We start from the raw sequence: 23,500 nt of genomic DNA on the forward strand, positions 1-23,500 counted from the left end.
CAATGGGGGGAGCTGCTCTGGCTGCAAGAGGGGGGGCTGGTTTGAATGCACCTGCACCCCACCCCCCGCGGCAGGCGGCTCAGCTCGGCCTGCGCCCAGGCTGGAGGCTTTGCAAGAACGGCCCCCCCACCCCACTCCCCTTTCCAGCAAGGAGCCAGGGGGCAACAGGAGGCGCATGCGCGGAGCCGGGTGCCGCGTCGCCCCCCCCCACCCTGGGCACCCATGACGTCAGGCGGGCAGAGGCGGCGCGAGCTCCATCAGGCGGCAGCAGCAGCAGCAGCAGCAGCAGCGAGTCAGCCCCGTTGCTGCACCCACCGCCCAGGAGGGGCCGGAGCCGCCTCTCTCTGCAGCCGGAGGGGACCCCCCTCGCCCCCACCCCCCTGCCCAGCCGCGGGGGTCGCCGCACTTGCCCTGGGTCGCGCTTAACCCATTGCACCGGGGTGGGGGGCTGCTGCTGGGTCTGGCTGCAAATGCAAACCCCGCTCCCTGCATAGCAGGGCTGAGACCCCCCCTCCAATCTCCCCCCCCACCCCCGTCCTTTCCCCAGCCTCGCTGCTGCTGGCCGCTCTCCCCTCCTGGGCTGGGAGAGGAGGAGGAGAAGGAGGAGGGGGGGCTCTTTCCTCCTTCCCCTATTTGTGTCGGATGGTGGTGGAAGGGCTGAGCATTCGCCCCCCCCGTGGAGGAAGAGGAGCCGGAGCGCAGGAGCAGAGGTGAAGCGGCTGCGAGCCTGCCCTGCCGTGTCTAGCCCGAGCCCGGCTCGCCGAGGCTCTCCCAGCCATGCTGCCCCCCCGGGCGGAGGTGCTGGCGGCGACCCTGCTGGTGTCGTTGGGATATTTGCACACCCTGGCCGGGATCGGGCCCATCTCTGCCCTTGACGGTGAGTTTCAGTCGCTCCCTCCCTCTTTGCAGCCTCTGAACCCCCCTTCTGCCTTTCTCCCCTCCGAGGGGTGTTTGGGGCGTCCAGGGGACCCGCTTGCCACGGGATCCACTAGGAAGCAGCCCCCTCGGGTGCCCTGGCCGTCCTGCGTGGCTTTGGGGGTATTTCTTGTGGCACAGGCTGACGCTGAAGGGGCTGTGGTTGGGCTTAGGGATTTCACTGTATTGTTTTGCAGTTTGCATGATTCTCTCCGCCCCCGCCCCCCCGTTGAAACAAAGCCCTGCACTTCTGGTCCATTCCTGGACCCCTCCCTTGGGGGTGGGGGAGAAAGAAGGGGTTTTGCGGGTGCGCATCCTGCAGCCCGCCTGCAATTTTCATCTGGCACCAAAATATTGGGCTCCCCCCACCCCCCTGTCTGTTGCTTTTACCGCTTGTGGGGGTCTGTACCTGTGGGGGTCTGTTCTTGTTTATGGGCTGACTTTTAAAAAAAATTTCTGAACTTGGCGTAAAGTCCTGGCAGGAGTCCATGGCATATGTCAGTCTCTTGGGAATGGTCAATTGGGAAGATAACCCCTTGAGTGGACATCTTGCTTTGCAAATACACCCGCCCCCCGTCGTGTTTTGTAGGTACTTTCCCTTCAATTAAAAAAAAAAAAAGCACTCGTGCAACAAATTATGCCTGGAGAAAACATGACGATGCTTCCAAATGTGCATGGACGCGGTAGCTGCTTTTTAAAAAAATATGGAGGGCAAAGGGGTGTGTTGGAAAATCTCCTGTTTGCGCTGGTATTTGGATCCTTGGTGATCTGTGTCTAGCGCTTGTATTTCATAGAAATGGTTGCTGTGTGTCTCCTACACAACCGCTTTTGCTGTTTCCTTTCTGGTTTCTATAATTCCAGGCAGCGGGGTGGACTGACTTCAACGAGCTCCGTGTTTCTGATCTCTCTTGGATTGCAGTCTCGCTTGATCCAATGGTATTTGCATCATTGGCCTTCTGGTTCTATCGCAAGTCTGGTTTCTTTGCAGGTGGTGGAAAATGTAACTCATTCCTTTTGGCCCTGAACAGCCGCTCTAGGGAGGTGAGGACACGGGGTAGAATCCACAACTAGATGCAGTTAAAAAAAAAAAAAAGTGGTCAGATATCAATGTTTAATTGGTTCTCCTAAAGAGGCATTTAAAAGCTCTGTTGCTCTGGGCTAAATTGGATGGATCTGCGTGTGGATCGTCAGAGAGCAATTGAATAGTGCAGGAATCTACATTCTGAATGGCATCTGCAAAATCAATGCAATTTTTTTCCTCCCCTCCTGCAAGCGACAGGCTGCAGTGCGCTGCTGAAGCGTGACATGGCATATACCAGAGGCAGCAAGGTAGAGTTTGACCAGGCTGGCTTTGAAAAAAGCAGGACTTTCTTGGCGAGAGGGGAGACAATATAAGAACCCTCTGAAAAAAACAGCTGTGGCCCTAACAGGGCGAAGGGGTCAGTTTCTGTGCTCGGCTGACATGGAAGTTGGGCATGACGAAGCCCAGAATTGGGGAAGCGTGTGCCTGTCATATGTAGCTTGAGTGGCAGAAGAAAAATTACTGAGCTCTCCAGGGAAATGTCCTCCCCCTCCCCGCCCCCCAGCCTTGTCTCCTGGAAAATCACAGCCAGGTTCTTTTTTGGTAACCTCTTAAAATTGCTAATATTTTTTGCCTGGAATCAAAGTTGTAACAGAAAAGCGGGAGGCTTGTGAAGAACCTTGGCCGGTAGGAGTAAATAAGCCAAACCTGACAGTTTGCTCCATAAAATCGATTGTTTCCTTCCATGTTGCATGAGTCATGACTTCAGGCCTTGCAAGCTCAGATTCTGAAGTGTCAAAAATTCCGTTTTGCGGCCTGTGATTATCCTGGCAACGGCAGAGAGAAAGTATTTCCTGAGTAGATCGTCCATCCTTACCTCCTAGTCTAGACAACTGCCTTGTTTTAAGCAGGGCCCTTCACATTTTTTTGCCGTATCCCATCTGCATGCTGGGTACATTAGCAAGCGGCCTTTGGCGCCGCTGAACTTGCAAAGGGTGGTAGAATTGGCCAAATTTGGAGCTAAAAGCAGAGAGAGGGTGCCCAGAGCCACTGACTTTAATTCATTTGATTTAATTTTGCCCTTTTTATATTTTGCTTGAAAAAAGCCATCTCTGCTAACTTTCCAAGGCTCTCCTAGTGCAGCCCTCTCCCCAAGGGAACAGCGCCCATTGCCAGCATGCAGAGGAAAGACCGCAAGCTCTTTTGAGGGTTGAGCTGTTGTGTTTTCTGCTCTCCGCTCCCCCAGAGAATGGGGCAAATTTATATTTGTTTTACACCTCTCTGGCCTGGAGAGCCTGCTAGCCAAAGATGGACAAAGGAAGGTTTCTCACCCCATACTTTACAGAAGGACACTCAGGCACAGGGAGAGGCGGTGGCTTGCCCAGGGGGTTAGTGACAGAGCTGGGGATCAAACCTGGAATTCCCTGACTGTGAACCCCAAATCTACCTTCTGAGTGATTAGAAATCAGCCCAACTGGATGGTGCGAAGATAGATGCCAGACTCCAGATCCAGTATTTTCCACTCTGCAGGCCTGGTGTGGGGAACGGGATTGTGATGGGTGGGAACCAGCACAGAACTGGGCCTTCAATGAATATTGGGGCTGGTTGTGTTTTCAGTGCAAGGATCCTCTCTCAGTGTGACTGAAACTGACCTACGCAGCTACAGGGGATGAGTGGGAGGCAGGCATCTCTTTCCCTGGGTAGCCAAGCCCCTAGTTACTGCTACCATGAATGTTGCATGAAGCTGGGGGGTTATTATACATCCTGCGCTGATAAGGATTTGGCCTCGGGGGCTTGAGCTCGCAAGCAGAGGCCGCTCCTCAGTACGGCAGAGAAGGGGGCGTGCAGCTGGTGGGGGGTGGGCAAAGGGAGTATGAAGAGGAGAAAGAATTCTGACCCTTCTACCACTAACTAGCTCTTATCCGCTGCCTTTCTCCCATGAATCTCAAATGCCTTAGAAAAGAGGATGATGTCCTTATCCCCATTTTACAGATGGGGGAACTGAGGCACAGCAAAGTGAAGGGGCATACACTGGAAGGAGAGCCGGACCCAGCGCTCCAGAGTCCCAGGTCACTGTGTCACCTGTAGTCGCATTGCCTGCTTCTGTAATCCGTGGGCTGCACGCAGCATGAGATTGTGGGTCGCTTTGGGGAGCGCGCTGGCCTCACCTAACTACAGCTCCCCTGCAAAAGAAGGAGCTGTCCTCAGGGAGCCTGACCTGTGCAAACCTGCCCTGGACTTCAGTGGGGGCTTTTGCTCCAAACGGAGCTAATGGACCCAATGTATTATCTCCCATCGGTCCCCTGGGCAGAAACAACCTTTGGGAGCAGCCGCAAGCTGGTTGTGTGGGATGAGGGCTCAGCGGTGGGAAAACGGGAGCTGGGCGGTTTAGAGGCAGAGGTGTTTGCAAGCCCCAAAGCATAACGTGCGTAATAACTAACGGAGCCCTCCCCTGGGTCTGGCGCTCTTGGGACTCTTTGCTCTTTGCAGGGTCTCCCAATGCATGGCCGCGCCTCCAGGGGGCCGGTGGGGAATAGAACCCAGGAGTCCTGCCGCTTGGGCCTGCGTCTGCGCTAACCACTCGACCCCATTCCCCGCTCCGAGCCGGGGATGGATCCAGGTGGCACGACTCCCAGTTCTCTTGCTTTAACTATGAATCTACATCCGCCTTTCCAGAGCTGTGACTAGAACCCAGGAGTCCTGATTCCCACAGGCCCCTATCCTAGCCACTAGATCCTACTCTCAGAGCCAAGGAGAAAACCCAGGAGTCTTGCCTCTCAGTCCCCTCTCTCTTATGCTCCCCTCCCAGAGCTGCGAATGGAACCCAGAGTCCTGGCTCCTGTGCTTCACTCAGTGGGCCTGCCTTTTTTTGGCCAGGAGTTGGTCTGGGTAACGGTTCTGTTTGGTGGCTGATACCCTGTCTTGGACACTTGCTCAGGGGGACAAAATCCACTGGATGTGCCAAGGGAATGGATTTTTCGAGCCTCTATTCCGTGTCTGTCCTTGGAATCCCTCCCGCCCCCTGTCCTGAGAAGCCCGGCTTGGTTTGCATCGATCGCCAGGCTGAAATCTTGGCTGTTTGTGGAACGCGTTGGTAGAGATTGGAAATAGCTGTGGTCGAAAATGGCTGGTTCCTCCGCACGTCATCGCTCCTGATGCTTTGGTGGTCTGGTGCATCTCATCAGTTTTGTTCGGGGCTAGTCTGCGCCAGCAGCGCTGTGGCTTGTGTGGAGCTCTCCCAGCCCTCCAAAAAACCCACCTCCACGAGGGGTGCAGCTCCTAGCACCGGTGGCCTTCACAGCGCTGCGACTTGCTGAGTTCAGGGGGGTGTTTCCCCACCCCGAGCGCTGTAAATTGCCAGTGTAGACAAGCCCTGGGTGGTGCGTGCATGCTCCACTGGGCCTGTGTATTTACCAGGATGTGTTTTCACGTGCCAGGCCGTAATTGACACCCCCAGAGCCACCCCAGGTTCAGTGGAGGTGAAGTGCCAGGATGCGGAATGATTTTGGGGAGGAGAGTTCAGAGCTGTTCTGTGGGTTACGGGGGCACCCAGCTGAGGCAAGGCTCCGTTGTGCCCCAAGTGCAGGGAGCAGGTCTCTGCCCTGAAGCGCTGGCAGTCTGAGCTATAAACCCTGTTCCCAGAACAGGAACTGAGGCATAAGGAGGTGAAGGTCCAGACTGTTCCCAGAGGGACTAGTGGTTTTGGGGGGCTGCAGTTCTGGGGTCAACCCCAGCTTGAGACTCCTGACTAGGGTCTGATTTCTCAGAGGGCAGGGGGACAGGACAGGGGTCGGGTGAGGTGCCCAGAATATCTCCTGCGTCGCTGGAGGGTTGAAAGCCCAAACCCAGCTAGCTGCTGGCCCCTGCAGTCTGGCCAGTGGCTTAATACGTCACCCCCTCTGCTCTTGTGTCGTTAGCCCCGGATGGTCTCCTAAGAGTGATGAAAAGCAAAACCAGCTTAGTCTGTTTCCTTGTGCATCAAACCCCTGGGCACCTGGACTCTCCTTTGTGGGGGGCAGTTGACTCGGTTCTGGCTTAATTGGGTTCCTCTTTGCAGCCAGCTAGAGCTGTTCTGTGCCTGGTCCTGGCTGGGTGCTCCCTTTGGGATTTTCGCCTGGTTGCAGCTGGTGGCCGGGTGCTTAGATGCATTCGGCCAGTCCCAGCAGCGGGCATGTTCAGGGAGAGGATGTCATGGCTTAGCGGAGAGAGGTCACCCACCTCTATCTTGCAAGAGGGATATGCCTACCCGGGGCGTGTTGGTGTCGGTTCTGTTCCCAGCTCTGCCGCTTCCCTGCTGCCTGCCCTCAAGCAGCTTCTTTCCCCTTTTGTGCCTCAGTTTCCCCTCCCAGCCCTTGAGCTCTTTGGGTGAGGGGTTGCCCCTTGCGCTGTGTCTGCGGAGCTCCTGGCGCGATGGGATTCTGATCTCAGTTGGTGCTAGTGAATACACGGGACAGTGCTGGGAAGGCCGGTTTCAAAGGGCTTGTTCCTCTGGAGTGGCAGCTTTTGAAAATGAAATGGTTGAGTTTCGGCTTCCTGGAGCGAGCACATCGAGGAAAACTCCATCCTTGCCTTGGTGCTGAACCTCTGCTGTGCCACCCTCCCACGCCTGCTGGGCAGCCCATCTCTTGCTGCGGAGGGGTCAAGAGGGAATCATTTATCGCTTGCCCTGTCTTCGTTTCAACACTCACTGAGCTCCTTGGGCTTTTGGTCGGGCTAAGAGGGAGCCTGCGACCGAGTGGCGTAGGATCTGGCTTTGCGGATGGTGCTGGAGGGGAAGGAGAGCCCAGTGGTTAGCTCCTGGGCTTAGGAAGTGGGTGACCCAGGTTCAGTTCTGTGTTCCACTCATCGACTGCCTGTGTGACCTTGAGCGATTGGCTTAGTGCCGCGGTTCCCCGTCCGCTGGAGGGGCCGATAATGTGTTGGTAACAGTGCTTGTGATCTACGGATGAAAAGCGCTATAAAAGAAATCGGCATAAAACCCAGGAGTCCTGACTTGTCCTTCAGCACTCCCCTCCCTACGCAGGGAATAGAACCCAGGCGTCCTGTTCCCCAACCTCTTCATGCTGAATCCACTGGGCCCTAGTGTCCTCTCAGAGCCGGGCTTCGGGTTCTCTCACAGAATGTGGGTGGCAAGAGAGCAGAATCTGCTTTGCTTTGAGTTGGGGCAGGGGGAACATTGCTGGAGCTTGCTGCTGGGCTAGGACGAACGTTTGATGCTAGAAATCCTGGGTGAGAGCTGGGCTGCGGAGGCCAGGAGGAGCCGAACTGCTGCGCTGTAGCTTTTGTGAGAGACTCGGAGTGCCCCTGGAACCTGGCAGGGAGAGGAACACCAAGGAGTTTTGGTTGAGTGGGGAGCACTGGTCTTGTGGTTAAGTTAACAAACCAAGAGACAAAGGACCTTGGTTCTGTTCCTGGCTCTGCCACAGGACCCCAGCTTGGTGCCTCAGTTTCCCCATTTCTGTCCCCCGCCCTTCCCCTATTTACATTGTAAGCTCAGGGGCTCTCTTTTGCTAGAAGTCTGTGTAGCGCCCGGCACGAGGGAGCCCTGATCTCAGTTGGGACCACTAGCCTGTAACACACAGAACCACAAGGGGCGTTTGCAGAAGAGTCAAGGAGCTGAGACAAGAGAGGATTTGACATATTGGTCCAATTGAACCATCAGCCTTTTGCCGAGGTTTTGAGATGGCAGATGGGCTGGGTTACCCCTGCCCGGTGGCGCTTGCAAATGCCAGCTGAGATCATGGCCCCGTTGCGCCAGGTGCTGTACAGACGTGGAGCAAGATATGGTCCCTGCCTCAGATGCCTTGTAATACAGGCAGCCCTTCCTTTATCTCCCATGTTACAGTCAGAAGGACCCTGGAGAGACGAAGGTCTGGATTTTGCAGTGAGTGGGATTCCCAAGGCCTGTCGTGTGAACCTGGCTAGAAGTATCGAAACAGAGTGTTCTGAAAATCTGGGCCTTTATTACATGCCTCGGGGGTGGGGGATATGAATACGTGCCCCCAGTTGTGGGCGCTAGCTGATCATCCACCCCTCCCCAGAACCGGGATGTTCTAGGCATCAGCAGCCGCTGGCTCCTGTTAGCTGAGCTGCAGAATTAATTGTGCAAGAGAAGATGAAATTCTGGGACGCGTCGTTGCAAAACCTTTCATGAAATCGCAGCTTTTTGGGGGCTGCAGAGGCGAGGTCCTTGTGCAAGAGCCAAAATCCCTGCCTCGTGGGAGAGAGTTGCGAAATCCCCTGAATGCTGATCCTCTTTAAATTCCCTCCGTCCAGGCTCCTGACGCAGTTTGCAACTTTGGGCTGTGGAAAAAAAGAAATATCATCCCGACCCCTCCTTTTATTTAAACCTCCCACCCACCCGAGGAGTGAATCCGCAAAGCTCTCGTGTGCCGTGGACCTGCCCTCGCTGCCTTCTGGCGGTAGAATACAGAGAGCGAGAGAATTGCGGTTCACGAGTTAACACGAGGCCTGTGTCGGGGTTACAGGCAAGAGAAGTGTGAATCTGTGATCTCTTAGGAAACAGGGACAGGGTGATAAGAGTCGTGAGCAGACTGGAGAGCTGTGAATCGGCTGTTGTAATTTTCTGCAGCGTTTACAGGGGAAGGGCATCTTTGTGATTCAATGGGTTGGCACTTGGATCTAGGTTCAAGTGCTGCCTCTGCCACAGGCTCCCTAGATGACTTTGCCTGCTCTGTGCCTCGGTTTCCCCTCCCGTCATACCTCTGTCTTGTCTGTTTAGCCTGTAAGTGTTTCAGGGCAGGGGACCGTCTCTTGCTGTCTGTGTGTACAGAAGTCTCCCCCTCCTCCCCTCGGCCTTGGTGGGGGTCTAGGCGCTATTGTAATTGAAATAATAAACATTAGAAGTTAAAATTTTAAAGGCACCCGGGCAACATAGTAATCGTGCTGAGAACAAACTTGCTCTTGCGTGTAGCACCCGAGATCGCTTGGCAAGACAGAGATGAGGGGTTATTTTCCAGAGTGTTTCCTTTTTGGCGTATGCTTTGCTTTTGTGTGTAATCAGTTTCACATCTCTCCCCCCAGGTAACTGTGTGGCACTTACTTTAGCCACAGGGGCAGGGAATTGCCCTGTCTCTTGCATCCAGCCCTGATCTCGTTGGGCTCATGGTGGTGCTGGACTAAGAAAGTCGAGAAATCTGCACTTGGGTCTAGGATCCCGGACTCCTGGGTTCTCCTCTCAACCTACTACACTGATTTACTTTGCTGCCTGGGACAAGTCTCCTCACCTTCTTTCTATGCCTCTCACTGACATGTGAAAGTGGGTTAATGCCCCTCGCTCCCGGGTGCGATGAGGATGATTTTTGATCATGGGCTTTGATGATGGGGTGCATTAAATGTCATTAACCTGGTGCAAAGGATTATTGGGAAACCAGGATGAAATTAACAAAGGGAGAACATAGGTGGAAGTTTGACCTCTCAGCGGCTGCGAGGTTGTCTCTGGAGGGAATCCTCATTGCTTGGGGATGTTTCAAACCAGGCTGGACAAAGTCCTGAGGGGAGCCGTCCTTCCCTGGCAGGCAGCTGAGGCTAACCAACCAACCAGAGAGCTTTTCTCTCTGCTTTCTGTGGTTCTCTGGTAATAAACCGATCCCCAAAAGATCCCGTTTCTTCTGCGCAGGGCGCCGCGTGCGCACCTTCCCGTAGGTCACAGCGTAAATCCACTGCCACTTGCCTGCCAGTTCGGACGACATCCTGTTTATTTTAGTGTTTCCTGTTCCGAGTTGATCCTCGAGTCTAGGGGGAGCTCTGTATTTAGCCAGTCGGGAAGGAGGAAGGGAGCAGACGGATCCAAAGTTCTGTTGACTCTCTTGATTTAGTTGGGAATTGGTCCTGCTTTGAGCAGGAGGTAGGACTAGATACCTCCTGAGGTCCCTTCCAACCCTGATATTCTGTGATTCTAAGAGCGCCCCTCCGTTATCGCCAGTTACAATCCGAAGATGCCAGTGGCACACAGGATCAATGAAGTAACCTTTGCGTGCACCGGTTTTTCCTCTAACCGTGGTTAATTGGCTTGACCATTGTCCAGGGCACTGTGTTACTGATACAGGTGCCGGCTGGGTAGCGGGGAGGACCGGAAAATGGGGGTATAACATGCTCTTGCTGACAGATGGACTCATGGGAAGGCAGGTGTGGAGAGTGGAACGAGCCCCGGGACAGAGCTCAGGAAAGGCAGGTTCTATTTGTGGCTCTGGCCTGCTGGGAGACCTGGGGCAAGTCGCGTCCCCGCTCTGTGTCTTGGTTTAGCCATCTGTGAAATGGGGAATAACGCTCCTCACCTCCTCTGTAAAGCACTGGGAGGGGTACTGATGGAAAGAGCTAGTTGACAATAGTCACACCAGGTCTCCCTCTCCGATCTCGAATGGCCGCAAGAGAATATTTGCCGGAGCGCAAAGGGGGGTTGGGTGGGATCTGGCTCTGGCAGCCGTTTTTAACCTTTTTTCATTTGCAGACCCCTAAAAAACATTGCGTGGCGGTGCAGAGCCCTTTGGAAATCTTTAGACCGAGTCTACGGGCGCCTGGTTGAAAAATGGGCCCTGTCTGGTCACTGTTACCAAGCACCTCTGAGCAGCACGCAGTCTGCAGTGTATTTCTCCCCAGATCCCTGGGCAGGGAGGGCCGCGCTGCTGTCCCCATGGCAGAGAGCAGAGGCTCAGGATGATGCAAGGAGCCTGGATTACAGCCGGGCACGAAACCGAGATCCGTCGTACCCTAGCCACCGAGCATCCTTCCTCATCTCTGCCTCTGCAAGAATCTCCCCCGACTCTATAGATGGATGATATCTCTTGAATGGATGCTCTGACTGGCAAAAAGTTTAAGCTGCAGGCTGCAATTCACCTCTTGTGCACTAGGCTTTCACCACTGGTTGCACGAGGGCTGAAATTTTCACCGATGTGGGAGGAGGGCGAACCACAGGCAGCTGGAGCCGGGGGCAGCATGTGTTACAGGTTGTGTGAAAACACAGCCCCCGCCACTGCAGGAATATGAGGCTGGCTTGCCATGGAGCAGCATTGCTGGGATGCGCCCGCTACTCCCTTGTGCACGTGGGCCAGGCTTGTGCTGTGTGTTTGGGGATGGGGGGGGGGGGGGGGGGGGTTTGAGTCATGCTGCCCCGCCCAGGGCTCAGCTTTCCAGTGAAATCAGCAGCTGTGCATTGATACAAGGTGTCTCTCTCGCTCCCCCTACGCGTCTTCCCTTGGCTGCTCAATTATCCATGCAGCTGGGTTGCCTCAGTGCCCACCTTGCAGGTGCAATGGCATTGGGGAGGGGGTGGCGCTGGATTGTTTCTGCCGCTGGCCTTTCTGGGGCCGGGGGGCTCTGCCTCCGTGGGGGAATCCTGCCTCTGGCTGTGCCGATGGGCGCTCGGTGCTGGTTTTTCTTTTCGTGCTCGTACTTGCTCCGGCTTTGAGCGAGCTGATCTCTGTCCTCTCCTGGGTGTCGGACCCATTCCCGGTGCAGAGGGTTGGGTAGGAATGGAGACAGCTGGGTTCTGCTCCTACCCCGACCCAATAAACTGACTTCTGGCACCTGGGCATTGTCTTTAGCGCTACCTGGCTGTGTCTGAGAGGGGGGCTGGCCCCATGGTGGTGACCAGTACCGCAGTAGCGGTGCGGGAGAACTCCAGTCCTGGACCAGCCCCCCTCCCTGCTGGGCATAGAGCATGATTTATGAGGTGAGTTCCGGTAGCACCTTGCAGCTCCGGTCCCGAACCACGGCCCCATTATGGTAGGTGCTTTACAGACGCACAACAAGAAAACACTCTCTGCTCCAAGGAATTTAGCCTGGGACTCCAGACCCGATTCAGTCCACCGCAGATTCCCTGTGGCAGTTCAACTTAGCCAGTCCATCCCTCAGTTTCCCCATCTATAAAACGGGATCTAATAGCCCTGTTGCACAGGGGAGTTGTGAGGACAACTACTGGAAAGATTTTGTGGTGCCCCGCTCCTATGGTGATGAGGCATCCCGAAACCTGAGAGCTTTATTGACCTGCTGAAGGGTGTGCATGGTAGATTTCCTCCAGAGAAGTGCATTGAGATGATCTTTGCAACATACAACCATTTGTTTTTTGCACAAGCCAGTACAAGATGAACGCTGAGCTATTTACAGATCCGTTTTTGCTGTTGACTCAACTTTTCAGTCACTTACGTTTAATGTACCTTGGCAGCCAGCTCCAGGCCGTGGCAAATACTTTCGAGGTTACCATTCCGCTGAAACTGTTTTTTGTTCCCTGCCTCCGCTTAAAAAATAAAATAACATAAGCTGGGTTGGTTTCCAGAGCTGGCTTGCGGGGTCCTATCCCGTTGCATAAGGATCCTGTCTCCCAGGTGCCCAACCCCATTTCTTACGCTAAATATAGAACACAATGCAGCTCTTCGCCAGAGAAAGCGAACCGATGGCCTCCAGCCCCTAAGGCATGGTGATTTACTAGTCCTGCTACTGGCGTGTTTAAAGCGAAAGCCTGTCTTAGCCGGTAGGCAGCCTGAAGTACCTCATGCTGAGGAATTCTGCTAGGTTAGAGGCTAGGAGCCCCCAGTCTGGGAGCCAGGACCCCACTGTGCCAGGGGCCGTGCAAATGCAGAACAAAAGACCGTCCCGGCCTCAAGGAGCGTGGGGGAGGGGCACGGGGCAAGGATTTTTTATGTTTTTGTAAATTTAAAATCGGGGCAAAGGACGGACATGCCTGAATTGCACACAGTAAAGGAGAACCTACCTGCCTTTCCAGTTGCATCTTTAATTGGATTAACGAACGAGCTCACTGAAAGATGCCACTTATCCAAAGCAACATTAAGAGGGCAATTAAAAAAATTTGGAATGGATATTTACTGGCTCCGATTTGCACAGCGCCGGCCTGGACAAAGGAACGGGGTGTGTGTTTGTGTGAGTTCAGTTATGACATGTTAAATGTGCCGCATCATTGATTTGAAATAAAAAATAATCCATTTTGCTTCGGAAAACTCGTTTCCTTTTTAATTTGCTGCTTCATTCAAAGCTGTAACTTCAGCCTGTTGGGGGCTGTGTGAATCGCACCGTTCTGCTGCTCTGCCCGGGGCCTGCGCTGAATTCTGGGCTGGCTTTGTTTTCGGTGGCTTGTTGGGCAAATTGTTGTTTTAATGTATCCAGAGCTCTGAAACCCTTCAATCTAGTCTAGTTATTCAAGGCGGCGGAGAGCTCCGTTCGCAGGGGCTGGGTTATACAGCTGAGAGCCGGGTGCTGGATGCTCATCGAATAACCAATTTGAGTGGCAGCTCGTTACGCTTGGCCGTTCGTCAGCCGCATCTTTTTGCTTTTCTCATGCCAAGAACAGTCATAACGTTTTACCTGTTAACGAGCTCTCTTTCGTTAGTCTCTTTGGCTTCCCAGCTGTCAGCCCCTCCTCGTGCGCCATTAGCTGCGCCTAACGAGGTTTAATTAACTGCAAATCCATATGAAGCCAGGTCAAGATTTTTTTTCCTAAGTGACCCGTGGTTCCGGGGGCCTCTGTTTTTTTTGCGGTGCTCAGCCTGAGACCTTTCCAAAGGGTTTGCTTCCCCGAGAGCAAACGCTCGGTGCTGGCTGACGCGCTGCTCTCATGTCTCCAGTTTTGGGCACCCCAGATCACTGGATGCTTTTTGAAAACCTTGGCCTCAAATAATTTGAAGAGGCAGCAAGTGTCCAGGTTAAGTTAAACCACCACATAACTCCCCCCCCCCCCGCCCCGGTTGCATATATAATCCTCTACGTTTGTGGTTCTCAACCTTTCCAGACTGCTGTACCGTGGCAGCATGTAACTTAGCTTTGCGGGTGGCCCCCCCTGCTTGCCACCCTGATCTAGATGAATTGATGTACCCCCTGGAAGACCTCTGCACACCCCAAGGATATGCGTAGCCCAGGTCAAGAACCGATGCTTGACAGGAAAGTTGAAACCTCCCTTCCAGGAATGCCTTCCCTTGCTTTGCAAAGGCAGGGAGGGTTTATTTATTGTTGGGTGCTCGTGAGTCGGGCATGGGGCTGTGGAATTTGAGTTGCCGACTTATCAAATGCTGCGTCGGGGGCGATGCTCGGTTGATGAGCTCCTGCAGACCTCAGCTGCCTAGAACTGCCCTGATGCGTCCCCAGGGCTGGATTCTGAAATTGGAGGCTCCCTGGGGCAGGGTCCCTGCTTGACTCTCTGTTTGGGCCTGGTCTGGGACTCCTAGGTGCTGCTGTGAGACACCTACCAAGTAACCCTCTTGCTGGGACCTGGTGCTCCTTCCATGTGCTGGTATGTTCAGCCCTGCGCTGGGATTGCAAGTGGGTCAGGGCGTGGAGTGGCCGTGCGTGCCGCACCCAGCACAGCGATTTAAGGCCTGTGGGTAGAATTACAAGGCAGACACCTAATAAAACCATCTGTCGATCTTGGGTACTTCTGTGGGTTCCAGGACCTCACAGTCTTCACTGGATTTCGCCAGCCCCGCCCCGTAAGGCAGGGCCATTCTGTTACTGCCGTCGTACAGATGGGGAGCAAAAGCACAGTGAGACTAAGGGTATGTGTCCACACTGCATGCTGTGCTCGGGTCTGCAGAGCCAGGTCTTGTCTGGGCTCGCAGTGTCCACACTGCCCTGTAAACCTGGCTTTGCAATTGCATTTCTCACCGACACGTCCACACTGCGCTACGCAGACGTTCTGACTCGGGTCCAGGGTTTGAGCAGCGTCCACACTGCAGAAGGCCAAGGCTTGGACCCAGGTCACCGGGGCACCCCCCAGCAGAGAGCCGGCTCCTGAGTGCTTGCTGAACCTCAAGTCAGACTGATTTCTGAGTGGACAGGAGTGGGGGTTGGGCTCAGACCGGAGTCAGAGCCCAGGTTTAGCTGCAGGGTAGACACAAGAACGGCCACACTGGGTCAGAGCATGGTCCATCTTACCCAGTATCCTGTCTTCTGATTGGGGGCTGCATACAGAATAGAGCAATTATGGAATGAAATCTCCTGTTTTCTGGGAATCAGAGGTTTAGGGTTTCCCTGCATGGGCACATCTGGTTTTTTTACGTTTCTGGCTGATTTTTCACATATTCACCCATATTGATCTGTTTGTTTGTCACCCCTGCCCAGAAGGAATGTGGTTCAGATACCGTAAGCCCCCTGCACATACGTTAATCCAACTTTGTGAATGTTAAGATTATCCGGCTAACCTCTCGCTACAGATATGCTGAGGTGCGCAAAACCAATGCTGTTTCTATCTGTAGGTGTCCGTTTATTTTGTAGTCCAGTGTATGAACGTTCCTGGGTTTGCGGCAAGGAACTCGGACGTGCTTCTCAGTACAGTTCTTCGCTGGTTTTGGGAGGTCAGTTCACAGTGCGGGGTGCGTCCGGATTTCACGCATGGGTCGGTAACTGAAATAAGAGCCCGGCAGCCTGATGTAAGTCACGCTGAAATGGGATGAAGGCTCCTGCGCCTAAAAACCAAAACAAACCAAAAAAACTGGGAACAGCAAAATCTCAGTGGCCGGGTCTGCAGGCTCGGGTTCTCGCAACGGTGCTGGAAATAGCTGTGTTGACATTCCCGCTCGGGCTGCGAACGCTGGCAAAGGGGCTGAGCGTAGCCTCTCCAGGGCTATTTTTAGTGTCGGAGTGCAAGGCCAAGTCTGGAGACCCAAGGCTCTGAGACTCGCTCCCGCCGGGTTATTTATTGGGTTCGATGGTGCTGGCTGACTCTTAGGTGATTTGCCCCAGAGCGTCTGTGGAAGGATGGGGAATTAGCAGCCCCGGTCGCTGACACGGGCCGGCTACAAGTTTAATTGCAGTGAAGACGTCCTTTGCTACTCTGGCGTCCGTGCCCGTAATCCTGCACATGTAGCTCACGCCCCAGTCACGGGTTTAGCTTGACCTGCACGTTTCCTGGTTCTTGTCGGCGCTGGATGTGGTCTCTCGCTCCTTTATCTTTTCCTCCTGGGAATATAAACACCGCCTTTGGGAGAGGTGCCCAGAGCGAAGGCAAGGCAGTGAACTACTCCCTGTCTCCTCCCCCGCCTACCTTTTGTTTCAGGGCTTCGTTATTGTTTGGAAAAGGAAGTGGTCAATTTTTAATACTTCCTAAAGTGCCGGCCGTCGGATGCGCCAGGTGTGAACGGCTTCCCGTCCCAGGCAGGGCTGGGCAGGAAAGCGGAGAGTAACCAGTAGCTTTTCCTAAGGAGCTTTTCCCATTGCAGCCACTGCAATCCTTCCTAGTTCTTTGAACCTGATTTTCTTTGAAGCAGTCTTAAAATTGAATAGAGTCCTGAATGTTTGAAGGGCATAAGGGCGTTAAGTAATCTGCTCTCCTGTATTAGGAAGGATGAACTAGTGGGTAGAGCACCAGCCCAAGATGTGGGAGAGACAGATTCAACTCCCCACTCTGCTACCAATTTCCTGTATGACCTTGGGCAAGTCCTTTAGTCTTTCTGTGCAAGAGTCCACCAATAGTTTGGTGGGGATAAGAGCGCTGCCCTGCCTCCCCAGGAAGCGTGGGGATACACGTAGGAAAGACAGAAGAGCTCAGATACACAGGAACGTGTAACACAGGGCAAAAATGCACCTAGCAATTCCTGCCTCAAGCCTGTTCTCGTTGGTGAAGGGGGGTTGGGGCTCCTTGAGCTTTCTCTCCTCCCCAATGTCCCCCCAGCTGGAGCACCCCCTGGTTGCATGGGCCTTGGGAAGGAAGGTTGCCTTTGCTGTTACGACAATGGCCTTGTGTGACGAACTGGGAATGTTCTTAATGTTTTCTTTGAATACTGTATGGGGAGGTTGCAGGGGAGTTTTGCTGGGACTGGCTGCATTGGGGATGGGAGACTTTCCCTGAGGGAGGATACCTGAGCAGGTAACAGGAGAACCCAGGAGGGGGGTTGGAGGCCAGGTGACACCCTCTGCCCGGGACACTGGACCAAGGGAGGGAGGAGCCGGGGGGGAGGCTGAGTGAGATGGCTGGAGGGCGTTTCAGTGTGGAGCTGGCTGGGAAAAGGGAGGGGAGCCCAGATGGGCTTTGCCTCCCAACGGGGCTCTGACCTCCCTGCCCCACCCCCCTCCCCGATGGACCTAACTGAGGGGTCCTGTTGTCTTTACCTGCAAGACCTGTCTTCGACTGTGTTCCTGTCGTCTTAATAAACCTTCTGTTTTGCTGGCTGGCTGAGAAGCCGGGGGTGCAGGGCCTTGTCTCCCCCACACTCCGTGACACCTTGGGAGATGTGAGTTCATTCCAGCCCTTGCTACAAGTCACATAGGGGAAGATTTTCCACAGGACCCATGTGATTTAGGCTCTCAAGTCTTTTTTGAAAATAAGACTTAGGCACCAAAGTTACTTGTGCACTTCAGAAAACTTTCCCTTAAAAAAAAAAAAAAGAAATCTCTTGGCGACTCAGTTTCCCCTCTGTAAATTGGGGAGACTACTCCTTCCTTTGCCTGTCCCATCTGTCTAGACCAGATGGAGGCAACCTGTGGCACGTGCACCAAAGGCGGCATGCGAGCTGATTCTCAGTGGCACTCACACTGCGCGGGTCCTGGCCACCAGGCCGGGAGGCTCTGCATTTTAATTAATTTTAAATGAAGCTTCTTAAACATTTTAAAAACCTTATTTACTTTACATACGACAATAGTTTGGTTCTGTATTATAGACTTATAGAAAGGGACCTTCTAAAAATGTTAAAATGTATGACCGGCACGCGGAGCCTTAAATCAGAGTGAAGACATGAAGACTTGGCCCAGCACTTCTGAACGGTGGCTGACCCCTGATCTAGACTGTAAGTTGTTCAAGACAGGGGCTGTTCCCCGCTCTGTGTCTGCGCCGCCCGGCGCAGTGGGGCACCGATCTCGGTTTGAGCTCTGCTGCAATCAAAACACGTTTCGGGGTGTTGAGTGGAGGGGCCTTGTGTCTTTTTGGAGTCCACCCAGGCCGTTTCCGGCCCATCCCGATGGATTCCCTCAAGCATCTCCTTTCAGCTCCAGCGTGTTTTCTCGGAACTGATCCAGGAAGCAGCAGACGAGATGGAGAGTCCAGACTCTTCACTTTCTATGCTGCAGCTGTTCCGATGCTGTCACTGCTGCAGCCTGTTCCTTCACCTCTCCCAACATCTGTCTGGTTTCAGGCTCTTTGAGTTCTGTGTTTTGTCTGCTAAAACCCCCTCCTCTGAACCAGGCGAAGAACCCGGTTCCTGTCTGGGAACAGCCTACCTGGAACAACCCTGGAGCCGCACTGGTGCAAGTGCCAAGACTGGTAGGGTAATGTCTGACTTTTGTGTTCCAGACCAGACATAACTGTACCCCGTTCCTCTTTAATCATTTCGACCAGTTACAGACAGATGGGAGGTTTCATCCTGCCAAAGGGTGTGGGTTTTTTTTTTTTACTTTTTAAAGTGGGGTGTCAGAGCAGAACATGAAAGCACGAATGTTAGTGTCTGCTTCACCCTGGTGGAATAAAGCCGCTTGTTTTGATTGTGCTTTTTAAACTGGCAGGAGACGCTGGTCTCCGATGGATTCTGCTGCATGGGAACAGGCTGCAAATGGTAACTGTTTAAATAGCCTGAGACGGGATGGGGGGGAGCCCAGTGGGGCAGCATCCGATAGACACACGTTGCAGACAGACTCGAAGGGCCTAGGAATTCCTGGAAATAGGATATGGAGCTTTCGCCTCTGACCCGCTGGCTTTGATCCAAGCTACCCTGGATGTGGACCACAAGTCTTGGCCATTTGATGCCTGCTGGTGTGGAAGGAGAACTCCTACTGTAGCGCTATTCAGAGGCCCCAGCGAGGTTGGGTCCCGTCGTGCTGTGCGCTGCAGGGAGGGGAAGAGTCTGTCCCCGAAGAGTTTATATGAGTCTCATTGGAGAGATCAAGGAGGGAGGAGTCCCGGGGTCCGTCTACACTGCATCACGAGCCCTGGGTTGGTAGAACTCGAGTTAGCAGGCTCTGGGTTTGTTAACCTCAGGCTGGAGCGTCTACACTGGTTTTGTTAAGAATTGTTGACCGTGGGTCCCAGCCTGGGGTTCCAGCATCTCCACTGCGTTGTGGGGGCCCGAGTCCAGCTGCTTGCGTCTCAGACTCCCTAGCAGCTGCCCGTAATGCAGCTGCTTTAGCCCTTCGTTCCTGGTGCAGTGTGGGAAACCTTGACTGTCCAGAGGACAAAGGAAGTTGGCCTGTAGGGTGGGTTTGGTGGACTCCCTGAGCACGAGTCCAGTGGGGCTGTGTCTACACTGGTGAGTAGTGGCGCTTGAACTCTGGGCCCCAGCTGAACTCTGGCTTGGACTCTGGATCTGAGCCCTGGGTTAGTCCGATTTGTGGTGTAGACAGGACGGGGTTGGCTTGAGCCTGTGTTTGAACCCTGGCCTTGGATTGCAGTGAAGACCTAACCCAAGGGACAGCTCCCTCCAGGTTGGCATCGTGGTACGCGGATGGGGTGAGCGTTATGGCATGACGCCAATTTCACTCCCCCCTCTGGGCCGATCCCAGCATATTTCCGCCTTTGTTCAGATGCTCCGGACGGGAGCCCACGTGTGTCAGGTGAAAAGGTCTGGATCTCTTCAGGGCCCTTCTGGGCTTTGATGAAGTGCCTTTAAAAATTGCCAAACGCAACAGAAAATCAGGGGTGGAAAAATGACTGGGGGGGGGGAGGGTGGCAGCAAAATCCTGCCCTTGTGTGGCGTGGATGCTGTGAAAGGGGGGAGAGACCCCGAGACTTGGCTCCGGCACCAGCTTTCCTGGTAGGAGAAGTGGTTTGCACCGATGAGCAGCTCGGGTAGCGGAGCAGAATGACCCGCCTGCCACATTGTGTTCCCTTTGCAAAGTACCCTCTGTGCCCAGGACTCAGCCCCTCGGTTCCTGCACCGCTGGCTGGGAGGGGGAGGCAGAGCCATGCCAGAGCATCCCCCTGCACTGAGGAGCTGTGAGTCTTTCTGCCGTTGCTTGCTGTGTGGCTGGGATGCGGAAGGGCCTAGATATTTCCCCCTGCAGCCCGGAGCAGAAAGAACCCGGGTCCGTGGCTCTCAGGTGGGCGAGGACTCTGAGTTCAGGTTGCACCAGCGAGGCTTGCAGGCTTTGAGGAGTTGTTTTGGTCCGTCTGGGTTTCGCAGACGCCCCTGTGAGCGTCTGATTAATCAGACAGCTCCTGGCTTCCTTGTGGCACCTTGGCCGCTACCAGACAGGCGTGGGGGGAAGACGGTGACTTGGCTTCGGAGAATGAATCTCTGAGGCTATGTAGTTTGTAAATGGGACACTTGTTCTGAAGCCTGGAGAGGGTTCTTCTCCCTCCCCCACCCCACCTTCCTCTGGCTGGGAGCGGGGGAGGCGAACGGAGCTGCAGAACTTCCAGTGCATTTAAAAGAGGGGACGTTTCCCTGGGAAAAGGACACGGAATATCTCGCTGCCTCTCCTCCGGGTTTGGGCGCTGGCTGGCTGCCACTGTTCCTAGGCTGCGTGTGTGTGGGGATTTCTCTCTGCAGCCTGTTGTACTTCATGTCCCGCAGGGCTGGGGGATGTACGGATTATAGCAGGCCCTGCCCTGTTTCATTACGGTTGCTCCTAGAGCCTCCGGTTGGTCTGGGCCGTGCCCAGCCACATGGGGAGAAACGATCCCTGCCTCAAAGGCCTTACAATCTGAACCAGCAAAGAATGGGAGAATAGGAGATTGTCTCTCTTCTTAGGGTGTCTTGAGTGGAGAATTAGCCCACGTTCTTACCCGTCCTCTGGTCCACACCTAACAGCAGCTTGCCCAGTGCTTTCAACCCGGGCTAGCTGGCTCAGCTGCGGGGTCTCGGATGCTGCTTTCACCAGGCTGGTGCCCTGTCCACTTTGCAGTGAGGGCCCAGGCTAAATCGCTCCAGTTCTCCCCACAGTCCCATCCCGTTCCTCCTCCCCTGCCCCCCATGTGCCCAGGAGGACGGGCACACCGCCCTGCCCTCTGCTGGGAAAGGATCCCAGAGTGGTGCAGACTCAGCCCCGTGGGATGTGCCCTTTCCCCTGAAGTTCTAGCAGGACGAGCGAGGCTGTGGTAACTCAGGCACGGCTGCGTAGTGCAGCAGCGCACACCTGGGTGCCAGTCTCCCGGGCTAACTCTGCAGTGACGGACAGCCGGGAAACTGAGGCCCGGAGAAGGGGAAGACTGGGGCAGTATATAGCCCAGATTCCTTTAGTGCCAGGCCGATGTCTTAGCCGCAAGACCAGCAAGCCTTTGTCCTCTCCAGGCTGAGGTGCAAACATCAACGTTAGGTCTGCAGTGCGTGTTGTCCTCCCCCCGCCCCCCCGGGGTCCCTTCCTCTGACCTCTGCACCTTGCTCTGCGCGTCGGGCTGTCTGGGGCTGGCTTTGGAGGCGCTACAGGGTGACTGTGCCGTGGCTACAGCTGATAAGACGCCAGCTCTGCTAGCAGAAACGATGAGCCCTGGTATTGTGCCTGGGGCTCTGGGACACGGAATTACATGGGGACACTCCAAATTTAATCCAGATTTAACTGACGGTGTGAGTTTGAAGTGTATCATCTAAACCACTTTAAACCCAGGTGTGGACACTCTCCCTTGGAATTAGTTGCCTGAATCCAGGTTAGCTGAATGCAGATCAAACACGCGCCTGGCCCTGTGAGAGGACTGCATTCAGGAGCTTTGCAGCATTACTGATTAGCTAACGGTAGCACAGAGATGGGGAACCTGTTGTGATGCAGCAGGCCCCGGCTGGCTGGGAGTTCCACATGTCCCGAGTCTGCTCCTCTTGCTGTTCAGTCGCTCTGTCGCTCTGGGCTGTCCCTGAGATGTTTGCACGGTGCAAAGGGTGAAGGTGTTCTTGACCCACAGCCGGATGGGGCTGGCCGGGAGATCAGCGTTAGGCCTTGGTGGCAGGGCGGTGTGGGGGATGGATCCTGGGGAGAGCAGCCAGCAGAATGATACTCAGAGGAGAACACATCGCTCTGTAAATTCCATGGCAGCATCTCGTGCCCCGGGCTGTTGGCTCCAGCCTCGCTCACTGTTTGCTTTGGAGACTATTAGATGCAGGCCTTGGAGGGTGATATTTTGCACGTGTGCATGTGAGGAAGATTCGTTCTACCTGCTGCCAGCCCAGCATGTAGGGGACTGGCCGGGAGTCAGGACACCTGGTTTCTGGTCCCAGCTTCGCCGGTGACCTTGGGCGAGTCTCTTCTCCGTGCCGTGCTTCACTTTCCTCTCCCTCCCCTTGTCTGTCAGAATGGCCCGGGCTAATAGTGAGGCTGTCCAGCACCCGGCTTTGCCCACAGAGCCTTAAGCTTTGCTTTGTGTTTCGCGACGTGCCCACCTGCCCTCCCCGGGGCTGCACGAGACGAGTTGTCTTCCCCTCCCCACCTACGCAGAATCTTTATAAAACCCAAACCTCCTTTTTCCATGGGCTGTGGGTCCTCAGGGAAGGCTGGGCTGGTGGTTACGGTGTTGTACTGGGGCGAGAGGGCATGGGTTCAGTTCCTAGCTCTGCCACCGATTCCTGGGGTAACCTTGGGCAAGTCACCTGGGGCCAGATTTCCAAGGGCTCCGATGTGCAGCCAACAGGCCGAGCTCCATAGAAGCGCCATGCATGGACCTGGGAGGTCTTTGGACTTCGAGTTTTCCCTTGGGTTTCCTTTGCCAGAATCCCTCCTCCCATATGTGTGTTTTGTTTTTGCTGTGCGTCATTTGCTTGCATGGCCTCCCCCCAGAGTTGGCTGCATTCAGGGAAGCTCTATAACCCCCTGTTGGTGTGGCGGGTGGTGAAAGGTGCCAGAGAGGTTTTTAACACACTCAGTCTGCAGAACGGGTTTGGATGTTTCCATGGATACAAGAACATCTGTATTTGTTTTAGTTGGTGCCAGAAGCGAAGCATCACTATTGATGGGGGGGGGTACAATTGACAGTTTTTTTATTGGGGGAACGTGACCACCCCACATGTCACCTCTGGATCTAGAACAGAGGTTTGCAAGCTGGATAGAAGCTGGTGCTAAATGGAAGGCAGATACCTGGGAGTGGGGGAGTGACCCCATGTGCCCCCCTGCCCCGGGGTTGTCTTGGTTTGGCACTGATGTAAATTTGGGAAGGGCTGTTTGCCTTATGTTGGAGGGTTTAAGCCAGCAGTGAGTTAAAAGGAATTAGGAGAAGACCTGGTGTGGAGGCAGCTTATCCACCTGTGCCTACTCGAGGGCTCCTCGCGGCTTGCTCCCAGGCTAATGGAGGTTGGCGAGGGGACCCAGCCGGACCATGGCTCTGATTCAGGCGTGTGTGTGTATGTGTGTGTGTGTGTGAGAATTCCTGAGGCCATTTTCCCTTGAGCAGAAGCAGGAGGTCTTGAGAGAGGCCAGTGTGTGTGTGGTGGGGCGGGGGGACGTGGGCAGTGGATGCTCTGGCCAGAGCAGAGGCAGAGGGAATGCAGAAAACAAGTCTGTTTCCTTGGCTCTTCCAAGAGGGAGGGAAGTTCCCGGGTGAAGAAGAGGACGGGTCCCACAGGGCACATGGGTGTGGGGCGGGGATGCCTGGCTGGAAAGCTGCAGTGCCCTCAAATGGAGCCTGCAACCGCAGAGTAAGAAAATCTGAAACTGACCAACTTGCGAAGAGATCTCGTTGCTGCTGGCCACGAA

At 54.5% G+C, this 23,500-nt stretch overlaps 1 protein-coding gene across 1 annotated transcript in view; it reads left to right on the plus strand.

The window, feature by feature from the left end:
• Positions 1–381: 381 nt before the first annotated feature.
• Positions 382–23,500, plus strand: part of LRP1 (LDL receptor related protein 1) — a 181,398-nt gene continuing 158,279 nt past the window's right edge. The window contains exon 1 of the mRNA XM_032785477.2: positions 382–877. Coding sequence (XP_032641368.1) covers positions 778–877 — 100 coding nt within the window. The 5' untranslated portion in view covers positions 382–777. The remainder of the gene's footprint in view (positions 878–23,500) is intronic.

This window comes from Chelonoidis abingdonii, chromosome 26 (assembly GCF_003597395.2).
Source record: "Chelonoidis abingdonii isolate Lonesome George chromosome 26, CheloAbing_2.0, whole genome shotgun sequence".
Taxonomy (NCBI): Eukaryota; Metazoa; Chordata; order Testudines; family Testudinidae; genus Chelonoidis; species Chelonoidis abingdonii.